At 40.4% G+C, this 15,108-nt stretch overlaps 1 protein-coding gene across 1 annotated transcript in view; it reads left to right on the forward strand.

Moving 5' to 3' along the window:
- Positions 1-15,108, forward strand: part of tenm1 (teneurin transmembrane protein 1) — a 439,293-nt gene that overhangs the window by 404,135 nt on the left and 20,050 nt on the right. The window contains exons 30-34 of the mRNA XM_037675401.1: positions 1,306-1,550; positions 3,465-3,758; positions 7,473-7,717; positions 8,647-8,789; positions 13,266-13,477. Coding sequence (XP_037531329.1) covers positions 1,306-1,550; positions 3,465-3,758; positions 7,473-7,717; positions 8,647-8,789; positions 13,266-13,477 — 1,139 coding nt within the window. The remainder of the gene's footprint in view (positions 1-1,305; positions 1,551-3,464; positions 3,759-7,472; positions 7,718-8,646; positions 8,790-13,265; positions 13,478-15,108) is intronic.

Here is a 15,108-nt window from a genome sequence, read left to right on the forward strand (position 1 = left end):
TATATATATATATATATATATATATATATATATATATATATATATATGTTTAAATATGTATAACAGGTCAGCTACTTCTTCTTTAACTGCTGTGAATCTGTGCAGGAGATCCACCCGCTTCTCTTCAGAATTCACAACAATGATCTGACCTCTTTACAGAGCTGGCTGTTATTCATTTATGTATTTTACTCTGGTGATGGTGGAAAAAAGGAGGCAGATCAGAATGACTTGTGAGATGTCCTAACGACTTGTGGGAGGTGTGGGCTTGGAGGGGGGTGGTGATGGAAACGAGGGGCAGAGATGAGAAGAGGGGGGATAAAAATGAGAGTGGAGTGGAGAGAAGAAGAAGAAGCCACTCACGGGAGCAGTTTCTTCTCATGTCGTGGCTTTAATTGCTTTCTAGCAGTTGTCACAATGACAGCGCCGCGGGGAGGGCCGCGCCGCTCAGACATGCGCCGATCCACGTGCGCACACTCGCGCAACAGTGCAAGCTGCAGGGGAGAGGAGAAAAGTTCAAATGACCCACTCTTTGTTGGAGAAAAGCCCCTTCTTTCCCTCGCACCATCTAAATTCACACGTCAGGGCCTGCCTCTCAGGCAGCAGTAACCATCTGGGCAGACATTTTTACGGCAGTGCAGGGGATAGACGTTTATTAGCTGCGTTAAGTTTTATGATTAAAATATAGTTTTATGATTATTTTCCCCTTTTTTATTAATTGTGCCGTGGGGTTGGTGAAGATATGAGACAAAGTGATGTTGACGTGAGAATTCAGTGTGAAATATTACTCAGAGCGCGCTACTGAAATGAATGAGGAGTTTCTGATAAACCTTAGCAACTGCTATGGCTGAGCTCCTCTCCACACATCTCCTCCTCTTCTCGGCATCCTCTCCCTCTCTGCCTGTTTTCAATGCTTTCTGTCTCTCATTATCCGTCCATCTGTCTCTTTTTTTTCTTTCCTGCTCAGTTTGAATAGGTTACATTTTTCTAAAGCTGTGGTGACTGATTCAGTTAAGTGCTAGGCCCTCAGCAAAGTGATTGAAGCAATTAATTTAAACAAAACACACGTACAATGAGCCAGACAGTGCATTCACGCTGCAGAGTTTCACAGATTTGCCTCAAGGCTGTTTTTACACGGACACACCGGTGTTTTTTTCACACTTTTTTTTCTCATGTGTTGCTGCATGTTCACCCCCTTCGTGTGCATTGGTGGTTTTGTGCACTTGTGACCCACCCATGGAAAAAAAAAAAAGTACTGAAATAAAAAAAATGAAAAACTAAACAATGTTTGACAACCCCCTTATTCAGATCATGCACAGAGCTCATACAGAGTCAGCTCTGATGGGTCGTTCCTCGTGTCACTGGCGAGTGGGATGGAGCTGCTGCTGAGCACAGAGCCCCTCCTTCCAGGTGGTGTCGGGGGAGGAATCAGCCCGATGGCCAGCCGCTGTAACATCAGCCTGCCTGGAGACCACGGCCCCAGCCTGATCGAGTGGAGGCAGCGGAAGGAGCAGAGCAAGACCAACTACAGCACATATGAACGCAGGCTCAGGGTAACAAACATCACTTTGTTCCACCAGGAAACTGGAACAAATACACAACAAAGTACACTAAACAACTCAGCAGGGGCCAAATATCAATATGTGTGAACAGAACAAATAATCCCCCCAGCTTTGTTTTATCATGTGCAAGGTGACCTTTGTATTAAGCACCAAGAAATGTCACTTTGAAGTGCTCTGTTCAGAGAAAACATAAAATTATACAATATAAACATTAATGTTCATGTTGGGGAACCTGTTGGTGAAGATTAAGTCATGGTGGCTTAGTCAGTAGGAGACAGGTGTCCAAAGCGTGGCTCGAGGGCCATTTGCGGCCCTTTGGATGATTTTGTGTGGCCCACGGCTGCAGTTTAAGAATGGTGTAATTTTGTCCAGCAGGCTTTAGAGGTCGATGCAGACTTTCTGCAGATTATTTGGTAATATTTGTTATATAAAGTTTAGGTTTAACAGCAAAACAGATGAAAAACAGTCTTCTCAAAATGAGCAATATTAAACAAAATACAAACCTTTGGATATAATCTTTTTTATTTTCACTTCATGGTACAATACACCACAAACCTTTACTAGAATGAAGACTTTGGGATAATGATTCATAAATCTGGCCTAAATGTTGCAGTTGATAAAATAATCAAGATGGAAACTGGACATCCATCCATTATCTTTACCCGTTTATTCCATTTTGGGTCACGGGGGTCGCTGGTGCCCATGTCCAGCAATCACTGTGCGAGGGGCGGGGTACACCCTGGACGGGTCGCAAGTCCATCACAGGGACACATAGAGACAAACGAGACAAACAACCATTCACTCTCTCTCACACACTTAGGGACAATTTAGAGTTACCAATCAGCCTAACATGCATGTTTTTGGTCTGTGGGAGGAAACTGGAGTACCTGGAGAAAACCCACGCATGCACGGAGAGAACATGCAAACTCCACCCAGAAAGGCCCCTGGACCGGGGTTTGAACCAGGGACCTGCTCGCTGAGAGGCAGCAGCTCTACCAGTTGCGCCACCGTGCTGCCCGAAACTGGACAGTTTTAAATTAATATAACGTGGCATCATCTACATACGAGTTGATCAACTTTATCAAACCTTCTATAAATCTGTTGTTTCGACTGACAGCTGGATGATTTTTCAAACGTTTGATCAGTCTTGTGGGCCGTCCATGGTCCAAAAGGCTGATCCACCACCTTTTAAAAGGACACACTCAAATTAAGCTTTTATTACTGAGAACAGACTAAAATGAACTTTTCAAACACAAGAAAACAACATAGACCCAACAACTCAAATAAATCAAATCATTTTTAATAAAACATATAAGCTTAGTGTTTATGAAGCTTTTAATGTTTTGGATCTACAAAGTACAACAATTTAAAACTTTCTCCATCAAAATAATTAAACTTTTTTCCAAAATATTGTTCATGTTGAGAGTTAAATTCACATTTTTGTGGCCCATGAGTTGTTTCATCTGGATACTTTTGGCCCACATATGAAAATGTTTGGACACCCCTGCAAGAGGACAAATGTCTCAACAACTCGCCCATCAATGATATTTGTCTCGACACAGAAAGTGTAACACACAAGCCAAATATTTTTTAAAAAGACGTTTTATCTCATGTGAGTTAATTAATTTTTGTCCTCTGGACTCAAGTTTCCTCTCTTTTATCACAAGGCAATTTATTCTTGCTTTTTTATGCAGGCAGTTTTTTTTTTCCTAAATGTCAAGATGATTTAACTAAACTAATGAAACCTGTGCTTGTCTTAAACACACCACCCCATTTATTTTTGCATGCTTGCTGCTTCGTTCAATTTGTAAGGATTATAAATCTGTAACACTGAAAAAGTTTTAACTTTGCTCTTCTTTTTTCAGATGACACTTCTTTATCTTTAATTTGATTTGCTGTTTTCAGGCACACAACAGAAACCTGCTCTCTGTAGACTTTGATCAGAGCACCAGAGTTGGGAAGATCTACGACGACCACAGGAAGTTCACCCTCCACATCCAGTACGACTCGCTGGGTCGGCCGGTGGTTTGGTCTCCCAGCAGCAAATACACTGAAGTGAACATCACCTACTCTGCTGGGGGGCTTTTGTCATCCATCCACCGAGGAGAATGGTCTGAGCAGCTGGAGTATGAGAACAACAGGGTGGTGTCCCGAGCCTGGGTCAACGGCAAGATCTGGAGCTACACATATGCAGACAGAGTAAGAGAAGGAGCTGACCCATTCTGACTAATCTTATGCTGAGATTAAAATGTCCCACATCTGCAGCACCACCTTTAGTTTCTGCTGTAAGAATGCTGCGAATATCAGAAACTAAAACAAAACTGAAAACGATGAAAACCACTTCTGTTGTGGGAAATACCCAACTGAAAGCAGCTCCATTTACAAACTGTAGGTTTTAAAATGTTCTATGAAATAATTATCAATAGTTAGTACCTCGTTATCCTTGACATCAGTTAAAGAATACAACGTATGGAGAAAATGGCTGAAGTGTGTCATTTTGAAAAATATAAAGTTTAATTCTGACCAGATTTAGGAACTACCGTATTTTTCAGACTATAAGGCACACTTAAAGTCCTTTAATTTTCTCAAAAATCAACGGTGAGCCTTATAGTCCGAAAAATACGGTAATGGTGGGACCAAGATCAAAGTGAATTTCTATTTTCTTCAAACAACTCAAACCTCAGTGTGATCGTAGCTGTTCATGTGAATACTATTTATAAACCACTATCTGGCCTATATAGGGGAGTGGTGGCGCAGAGGTTAGAAGATGGGCTTGTGGTCGGAAAGTCGCAGGTTCATCTCCCGGTACCGTCAACATCAAAATGTGGGTGGAAAAGGTGAAACACCCACACCTCTCGCCCCACTCTGGGCCCTCGAGCAAGGCCCTTAACCCCCACCATCTGCTCCCTAACAGGTCTCTCTTGAAAATGAGTTCTCGTGGCTCAATGAGACTACCTGTATAAATAAAGGGTAAATGGAAAAAATAAAAAAATAATAAAAATAAACCACTATCTATTATCATAAGTATGAGTTTTAGGCAGCAGCTGTGGCTGAGGGGTTAGAGCAGCCGTCCTCCAATGGGAAGGTTGGGGGTTCAATTGCACCAGCTGTCACATGCTGAAGTGTCCCTGGGCAAGACACTGAACCCCTCATTGCCTCTGTGTGTCCATCGGTGTATGAATGTGATAAAGCTCTCATTAGTCTCTATAGGATTATTTAATCAGATTATCTTTGAACAGATATAGTAGAGTGCTGTATGAACGGGTAAATGAGGACACAGAGAGTGTTGTAAAGCACTTTGGGTATCTTGATTAGATAGAAAGGTGCTCTATAAGTACAGTCCATTTACCATTTACCTTTGGCGTTATATAGTTATTCCAAATGAAATGTTTTGATATTTGTGATGGAAGTGCCCCCAGGCTGCACAGGAACTCCTAGAGCTAGCTGATGTGACCTTTGTGCATACAAATGAGTTTAATATAAACATCTGTGCAATGTGTAGAATGAACTTATGCTGATATATATTCATAGGGGCCGAGATGGTGTAGAGGCAGGGCAGCCGGCTTGGGACCCGAGAGTCCCAGGTTCGATCCCCAGTCACTGCACATCACGTGGCGTCTCTGGGCAGCACGTCTAATCCCCAAAATGTCCCCCGGGCGCTTTCAATAGCTGCCCACTGCACCACCTGGTGGTGGATGGGTTAAATGCAGAGACTAATTTCGCCATTGTATGGAAACATACAGTGCTGACATTGTGATGACATTATTATTATTATTATTATAAATTAAACGGATTCTTTCATTTTTCTGGACTGGATAATATCGTGCATTGAATAATTAAAAATGTAACGTGAGACGTTAATTATCTTTGACTCACCAACGACAGTGGGTCATTTATTAACAGAATCAAGTTTAACACATCACACATTTACATTAATTGGCAAAAATTGAAAATAACAACAGCTTATTTAGGCTAGTTTTACAAGGAGGAAACAATACGGCGATTGTTTCCCTTGCTTCTGGATTAATTTGCTAGCAGATAGAAGAATTTTAAAGATGGGAAATGAAGTTTATCTTGAGAGAGATGTGTGAAGGAATTTGTCTGTTTTAACCAGAACAACACGCTCCTTTTAGACCAGATTGACCCAACGGTACACTTTGGTTGAGATCCACTCTTTACCTTTGCAGATGATAGTTTCAGCGTTGGTGTAGAGCTTTCCTTTCAACTCTTCCAGCGTCTCCGTAAGAACAGCTAAACCTCGGGAGTCGTGAGATCCTCCAGAACAGACATTTTATAATTCCCTGATCTTCTCTCGTTCAGCTTATTTTCTTCCTCCAGCATCCTGAATTCCAGCCTTCTGAACTCTGGAACTGCATTCTCTCAGCGTTCTCCTCAGCGCTCTTCCCAGAACTGCAGAGAACTTCTCAGAACTACTGAGCTCTCCAGAACTCGACTGGAACTGGAACCTCTCGCAGAACTTCTGTGAACTAGGAAGTGTTGCACCTTTTAAAAAAGGTCACTTCCGGTTCATTTGAGAACTTTCTGATTGGTCGATGGACCAAAACAGAGGTGTGTTTTGTGATGTAAGAGGTTATTAAGAGTCAAGGAAAAAGATTAAGATTGTTTAAGAACAGACAGAAGATATTATGAAGAACTCAGACTTCGTGGAGTCAATTCTCTAGTATCTTGCTGTAAAAGTTAAACATGACATTTCTTTTTCAGTAAACTTGCAGTTGACCAAAACTTGAACTTTGACCAACTTACACACTTGCTCATTGAAGACAGAAAATCAGACAATGCATCATTAACCTGAATTCTACTTTGAATGAGGATTAACAATCATTATTACTGTTTCACAGTTGATTTAAAAATGAGTAGTTCACTTCAACATTTGGAAATGGTTTGAACTAAACAGAATTTGATTATCAAAACATTTGTAAAATAGTAATGATAATAGAAAAGAGAGTGTTCTTTCACTTGATTAATTCAAGAAAGAAAGTCTCAGGATGGGTCAACCTGTATTTCTGGATTCAATTCAATGAAATGACAGTTTCTGTCCCATAAGGTCCTTAAGGTCAGGATTTGACCTCAGGCCTAGTTCACTACAAATGCAACACTGACAGTGCAGTAGTGGTTTCATAAAATGCAGTTGGTTGTTTTTACAATGGAATTGTGTTAAAATGGCAACAGTCCACTTTGGTCTCGGCCCTTCTTCGACTAAACATTAGCAAATACAACTCTTGTCGTCAAGATTGATAATGTTTACAGAGCTTGCAAAATTAAATTTTAATTTTAAAACAAACCCTAAGTGCTGACTAAGTTGTGAACTAATAAGACATTTTGCAAAAGTGAATTTGAAAAATAGTCTTAATATTATTAATTATAAATATAGTATATACCGTCTGTACTTAATGACATGTATTGAAGCATTGTGGGAAATACTGCAGGAAGTTACCTGAAAGTTCTTAAAATTAGCTGAAATATTTAATGGTAAGACATGCAGTCCATAATTAGAGTTTAAAGCGTGTTTTACTGTCAGTTTGTAAATGAATAGGTGGCACTTTCACTATATTTTAACAAGTAATGTTTTTGCTTTACAGTTAGAAATCATAGATTGTTTCCCAGCTCTTTAAATACACAGATTCATATTATTTATCTAAAAATGAATAAATAAATAAGAGGCACAAAACAACATTGTAACTGCTTGAAAAATTAAACAGTTTTTATTAAAACAATAATTTCTTTTCCTCTCCACTGCTGCATATTATACTATAAGTTAAACAGCTTACAAGATAATAACAAAATAAAACTACAATACATAAGAACAACAAAGTTTTTAAGCAGTCTAGACTGAATAGTTGTCAGATGCTGTGCTACAACTAAGCCTCTGTCCTTCTCCCTGTCTTCATGCAGTCCATCATGCTGCTCCTGCACAGCCAGCGCCGTTACATCTTTGATTACGACCAAACAGACCGGCTGCTTGCTGTGACGATGCCCAGCATGGTGAAACACACGCTGCAGTCGCTGCTGTCCATCGGCTACTACAGGAACATTTACACTCCTCCGGACAGCCAGGCATCGTTCGTGCAGGACTACACCCTGGACGGGCGGCTGATCAGGACTCAGTACCTGGGAACGGGACGCAGTGTCTTCTACAGGTACGTCGCAGAAACAGGACTGGCTATTGGTTGGCTAGATCGGCGCATTTATTTTAGTCCACATTTGAGACACCGTGGCACGTTGGTATAAAAATATTAAAGTGACTGTTTCTGTGTGGGTGCTATAATTACATCCATCTATGATCCATCAATGGTGCCCATATCCAGCAGTCACTGTGCGAGAGGCAGGGGACACCTGGACAGGCCACGAGTCTATCACAGGAGCTATTATTACTAAATACCTCATACAACCAGTTCCATGTTACACCAACTGGACTAATGGAGACTGATTGTTTTAATGTCTCATTGCTTTAATAATACTTCTTAACTTCTTCTGCCAGACACATCTGAACTGAGTCACAAAAAAATTTGGAGAATTTATTCAGTTCAGTTTTTAAATAGCACCAAATCACAAGAGAAGTTGTCTGTACAGAACCATTCACTTACATACAAAAGCCCATTAGTACAGTTCTCTATCTAAGGAAGCAGATGTTGAATCTTCACTTCGTTGCAGTCTCCCATCCTGAGCAAGCACAAAGACAACAGTGGAAAGGAAAAACTCCCTTTTAACAGGAAGAAACCTCCAGCAGAACCAGGCTCAAAGTGGCCATCTGCTTCGACTGGCTGGGTTTGAGAGGAACAGGAAGGAGGAACAAACGAACACAGAATGGCAGAGTCAGTAGCATTCAGGTTGTCATGTCTGCTGTAATAAATGGTCTCATTTTAGAGACTTTGAGATACTGTAACTGACAAGAGCTGTTCTTGTTTTAATGAAATGTTAAAGAACGGTGAAGCTCCTCCTTCAGAAATGTTTTTCATTTGACAAATGATGTTTATTTATATTGAACATAAAATGTGTTTCACTGTGCTTGAATGAACTGTACTTATTTTTCTTCCATTGCCTTCTTTTTATTTTTACACATCTTAAGGTATACATCAGCAGCGAAGCTCTTGGAGGTGGTTTATGACTCCAGCCTTGTGACCTTCACTTACGACGAAGCCTCCGGCACTGTCAAGACCATTCATCTCACCCATAACGGCTTCATGAGCTCCATACGCTACAGACAGACAGGTAGTCACAGCAACAAAAAATAAAAGAAAGCCAAACAACCAGAAGCCACAACTATTAAATATTTAATATGTTGAGAAATAAAACGGGCCATTTGAAAGGGTCCTGCGCGTTCATAAATCACTCATTGAGGACTAGTCTCAGCATCTGCTCTCAAACAGTGATGTGAGATTTTATGATTGGCGTCAAACCCCGTAGTTTGGCTTTGAGTCAGACTGGATGGTATCTCATCTGAGATCGACACAGCCACAAAGAGATGTGTGAAAAAACATGAGCATGTTCAAGTGGAAGAGATTGTGGTCTACCACAGCTGTAAATTTGAGACCACCCCCCGGGCTTTCAGCTGTGCAACTTCTTTCCCACCTCTGCAATCAGAGACCTATCAAAGTAAAACAAGCAAATATATAAATATAAGCTAATACGATTTGGGCTAGGTGTGCTCCGTGCTTGTCTGGGAACAACCACTGTGTTCATTTTTCCACTCACATAGAGTCGTGGAAAAAGAAAGTCTTTTATTCTAGGGTTTTAGGAATCAGGACATGAAACTTCTCTGGTCTTTACCAGGTTTTATAGTTGATTCAACTTAACTTCAGGTGTACAAAAACACACAACAGATTCTACCCTGTTGTTATTTATTAAACAAAAACAAAACCAATATGAAAAAGTTGAGTCCACCTTTTCTGCTTCCATTGAATTTATTGGGTAAAATAGCAACCAGCTGATAATAGTCAAATGCAACTGATCAGTGTGATCGCCCTTATAAAAGCAGGAATTTTGCTGGTGTGGAGTTTGCTGTGTTAACACAATGCTAAGGAGGTGTTTACCCATAATGCACAGCAGGGGCGATTATAGGATCTGTTCTTTAAGGGTGCTTAGCCCCAACTGTTGACAAAGGCACTAGTCATGAACAACGCAGTTGCAAATGTTGTCAAAAGCATTTGTAATGTGTGAGGTGCACAATAGTGGAGGGGAGGGGGGGTAGCGGTCCTCCCCCAGAAATTTTTGAATAAAGTTCATGCCATTTCCTGCATTCTGGTGTATTTTAATGGGTTGTTAAACATCTCCGTTTACCTACATTTGTAAACACTTGATTCAATAACTATTTTAGAGGGCAACGAGAAGTAGCCTGACCAACAGCACTCCTTGTGTGATTAGAGCATGCTTCTCTCATGCATCCTACCCCCTCACGTTGAAAATTGCCAGCACAAAAAAAAAAAATCTGTATGCCTTTTTTGTGGCTGTCTATTGTCGTCGCTGTTGTCCATTGTTTTCATCATTCTTTGTTGAATTCAGGTCTCTCTTGTAAATGAGTCCTCGAGGATCAATGGGATTTACCTGTCTAAATAAAGGTTGAATGAAAACTAACGTAGCACTAAGCTAGTGCTTGCTAAGGTGCTACAGACATAGTGCTCCGCTTTTCATTCCACAACCTATGCTTTGTGTAAAATCAGTGCAATGCTAAATCCCGACAATGTTATCAGAGGAAAAGGGGGTGATGCTCCTGCAGGTAAGGGACGTTTCACTTCAGGACAAATTGTGATCGCTGATAGGTCAGTTGCTGACAAGCCTGCTGGATTGATTGACAAGTGGTGTTGACAATCTGGCTCGTACAAGAAAATAAATCATACATTTTACTGGCTTGTTGAAGTGTCAGCATTTCTTCAAGTCTCAGTCCAAATTTATTCAATATTTTGGTGAATCTAAGGGTTGAGAACTGTTTCCTTACAAAATCCTAATGATGGTTTCTTTACTTTTCAGGGGTGCTAAGTTAAAATTTAGGGGTGCTTGAACACACCCAAAAAGAGGCTAAAATTGCCACTGGTGCACAGTGCCATGTTTGGCAAGAAACAGCCACAGTATATCAGCATAACCTCCTTAAATCACCTATAAAGCACAGTCATGGTACTTTCGGCATAGCAACACCTAGCTCACAGTGTATTAACTTATATTTATATATTAGCTTGTTTTACTTTGATAAAAAGTAAAAGATGATTTAGACTTGTTTTACAGCCACAGGACCGGGGCATGTTCTAGTCATTGAATCGGCCATGAACTCCTCTGTAGAGGAGTACTCTAGAGCAGGGGTGTCAAACTCACTTACAAAAGGGGGCCAAAATTAAAACATTATTCAAACTAAGGGCCAGTTTCAGAATATACAGTAATTCAACCTTTATTTATACAGGTTAATCCCATTGAGCCTCGGGGACCCATTTACAAGACAGACCTGAATTTTTAACAAAGAGTGATGACATTAACTTGTTGGATAAGACATAAACACTTGCGGTGAAAAGTTAAACTGTGCAGCCTATCAGCATGGCTAGCTTAATCAGGTTAGTTAAGTGGTTCATTAACATTACATTAACTCAAGTTAGATACCCAACATCTTTTCTTGGTCACATGTTCCTAAACAAGCGTTTGATTGGTCTCATTTGACATTCTCTGTTGCACTTTTGACATCATAATCAAAGATTACTGAAAAAAATTATAGTGACTAAAGTATTTTATATATAAAATAACATCTTGGAGGCCAGATAAGATGTCAACGAGGGCCACATTTGGCCCCCGGGCTTTGAGTTTGACACATATGCTCTGGAGTCTTATGTGAAGCCTTCTGTTTGAAATTTGACCAAACTTGGACAATTATTCCAAACACATCTTGAAGTCTGTAACAGAACAGCTGAAAGAAAAAAATCAGGATGATGCTGGTTCAAATAAAGTTCAGACCTCAGGCTGAGATCAACCTTGAGGTTTCTTGTCTAAGCGAAAAGGGCAGTGCTCATAGGGAGCCGCACCCCGGTACACTTCAGTTTATCCTTCAGACGGCTGTACGGAACAAAATGTTGCTGTAAACTGTACAATGACAATAAAGTTGATTCTGATTCACTCGTCACAGATGATTGCTGAGACCTTAGGAGAGCTGTGCACAAAAACTGAATGACGAATGGAAAGACAATTGTCAGCAAACCTTAGCGAACTGAAGAAATGTGTAAAGAATAGTTGTGACTGATAAACATATACGGGCACAATGTCTGTGAGTTATTGCTGGTGAAGGTGGCTCTACATGTTTCGTTTTTGTTAAATTATTTTTTTTTTTTACGCTGTGTGGGAGTTGAAATAAGATTTAAACATTTTAGAATCTTGTAAAAACCAGATAACTTTTTATGTTCTGATATGTACACAAAACTCTAAAGCTCAAGGAGGATGGACTTTCTTTTTCCCATGACCGTGTCTGTAAGACTGAAATCTGAAGTCTTCTCTAAAGCTGTAACCATAAAGAACAAAACAACGGTTTCACCTTCTGACACAAAATTAGAAAGACATAGCGCTGCCATTAGGTTATGGCTGGACAATCAATAGAAGCCTTTAGCTGTCACAGCAGGTATTTACTGCCATTGTTAATACAGTTCAGCAATTCTTTCAAGTTATAGAGTTTGTCCAGGGTCGTTGGGAACGCTCTCATCTCTGCTGCTGGTTCACTTTCCCTTCCTTTGTGATTGGTGAGCCATGATCAGGTGTCACTAATCTGCGAGGTGCAGCTATGTGTGTATGTGTGTGCGTGTTTATCACTTTGCCCTCCCTGTGAATAGACTCTCACCTTTCCTTTAACTGATCTAATTTCAGCAGAACAAACAGAGCCTTAGAGAGGGGAGAGATAGCGGTAATTGTCCCTTGAGAGGAGACAAGGAAAAGTAAGGAACTAAAAAAAAAAAAAACAGGCGGTGATATAAAGGTAGGCGAGGGAGTAAAAAGAGGAGAAAAGGAGAGAGAAAGATGACAGCTCAGAGAAGTGACAGCTCGAGAAGCGAGACGAACAGACTGCGAGTTCCCCAGGGCTGTGGAAAAGCCTCCGTCTCTCTCACAGCGCTTGTGCCATTTTTCCATTAACAAAAGGCTCCGAATCAACATTCCACAGGAAATAAAAATAGGAGATGTAACGCTGATCCAGCTATCTGGTGGCTCCAAAGTGAGGCACTAAGTCATTTTAACTGCAATCAGGGCCATCTCAAAGAGCAGCATAATGGTGTTTCATTAACAAGCCCTATTTTTTTCCAAAAGCAGGATGAGCTACAATAGCTAGCAGTGGAAGTGAAGAATGGTGTTGTTAATGTCGATGTCCTGACATTAAGCAGCACATTGGCTCATCATGGCTATTGTCTTTAGATTTCATTATCTCGCCATATTAAAGGTCACCATAGAAAGTGCTGTAGCAGTGTGGAGATAGTGAAAATTGAATGGATTGAACAAAGTCTGTCTATGTTAATAATGTTGAAATTGTCTTCTTTAATTCAATTAACTAAGGCAATTAATAATAATAATAATTAATAATTAAGGCAGTCTTGTAAGAGTACCTTGAAGGCCAATTTTACAAGCTTTTTGTGCAGATGCACATGAGAAAAAGATTGTCGTTGACATGCTAATGTGTTTATGAAACAACACACTGTGTCTGTATGTCTAAATAAAATCCTCACCTCCTCGTAGGGCCCCTGACAAGCCGGCAAATCTTCCGCTTCAGCGAAGAAGGCTTGGTCAACGCCAGGTTTGACTACAGCTACAACAACTTCAGAGTCACCAGCATGCAGGCTGTCATCAACGAGACCCCTCTGCCTATTGATCTGTACCGTTACGTTGACGTGTCCGGGCGAGTGGAGCAATTTGGCAAGTTCAGTGTCATTTTCTACGACCTCAACCAGGTAAGAAGCTAACAGCTAAAATTAAAGTAACCACACTTTACACTCTGTTGCTCCAAACTCAGGTACTTGTACATAGAGGTACAACAGGTAAGATATTCATTGTTTATAACCTGTTTTACCAAAGCATACTTCAAAGGATCTGAGCAATGGCTTTAATATATAGCAACAATAATAATCCAGTGTAGTTTTACCCTGATAAAATGTCACTAATTACTATTTTAATAGGACCTGGAGGCCAGTACACTGTGCAATGTAAAATTAATTCATGGCCATGAACACACAGCTGAGTGGATGAGTGCAGTTTATCACCTTTAGCTCATTGTTATGGTTTTATGAGCCCTTGGTGCAAGTTTGCCAGATTAATTAACTGATCCCAGCTACGGGCAGGTAAAATAATTAATTAATTAATTAATTAATTAGGTAAAAGCAACTAAAATTCAAGGTTTTTCTTTTGTTTGTTTGTTTGTTTCAGAATCAGAATAAACTTTATTGACATTGCACCGAGATACAATGAAAACATGTACGTGCAGTCGTCCGAAAGATGGGCGGAGTGCACGAAGCTGCTACTATAAAAAGCGCGGCTCTCTTATTCTTATTCAGAATAATATTTTGCTTAGATGAGAAAAGGGAAGAAAACACGAGGAGAGACGATATAAAAAAGATCTCTCATGCCGTGTCCTAGACACGGCACGATTTGTGGCATCAAAAAAACCTACCACAGCAAAGCAACATAAGTAGACGTTATACATGTACATATAGGCCGGTGAAGACATTGAATGCTGTTCACTTTTGTTCTTTACCCATGTAAATGTATAAGTTCCAAAAAGCCATTTGGTTTTATTTAGTTAATTTATACCAATTCACAACAAAATTTGTAGAGCACAATTAACAGAGATAGTAAGCATGTTAAGTTGATATTTTAAAAAATACGTCAATTTATTTTAAAGTTATTTAGTTTCAAATGGAATCTAATTGAGCCCAATTTTTTTTTTTTCTTTTTTTCCTTTCTCTTTTAGTGCAGTATAATTCATGGTCATATTAAGTACTAATTTCATGATCGGGTCAGGTCAGGCTTTTGATGCGGTTTTAAAAGTGACTGTGTTTTGTTTTGTTTTGTTTTTTCCCTTTGGGTGTGATGGCATGAGGCTGTTGCCCTGGATTACCTGCAGATTATTATTCACCTCGAGTTTGGATTGCGGTGGATTAATATTTTTTCTTACTCAGGACTGCAGCAGAGGCACACTGAGATGTAGTAGAGGCAGGGCAGCTGACTTGGGACCCGGAAGTCCCAGGTTTGATCCCCAGTCATTGCACAGTGTTTCCCCTACCATTATACAAGCGGGGTGCCCCACCCCATCAATAGAACTGAACACCCCGCCTACCAAACCGAACTTGCCTCCCACCCGGCACTGACATAGCACTAAGCTAGTGGTGCATAATACAGGCTCTTCAGCTAATAAGCTAAAGGCAGCGCTCACGTTGCCTCTTCTCTCAAGCTGACCCCACACACACACTCAAAAACTGTCTCTAAAAACAGTGCACAACTCAGACGTATCACGCTAAGCTAGCAGCATGCAATACAGACGCTATAGCTAAAAAGCTAAAGGCACATCTTCCCTCATGCTGAAACC

The sequence above is a fragment of the Nematolebias whitei genome, chromosome 4 (genome assembly GCF_014905685.2).
Source record: "Nematolebias whitei isolate Nwh7 chromosome 4, NemWhi1, whole genome shotgun sequence".
Taxonomy (NCBI): domain Eukaryota; kingdom Metazoa; phylum Chordata; class Actinopteri; order Cyprinodontiformes; family Rivulidae; genus Nematolebias; species Nematolebias whitei.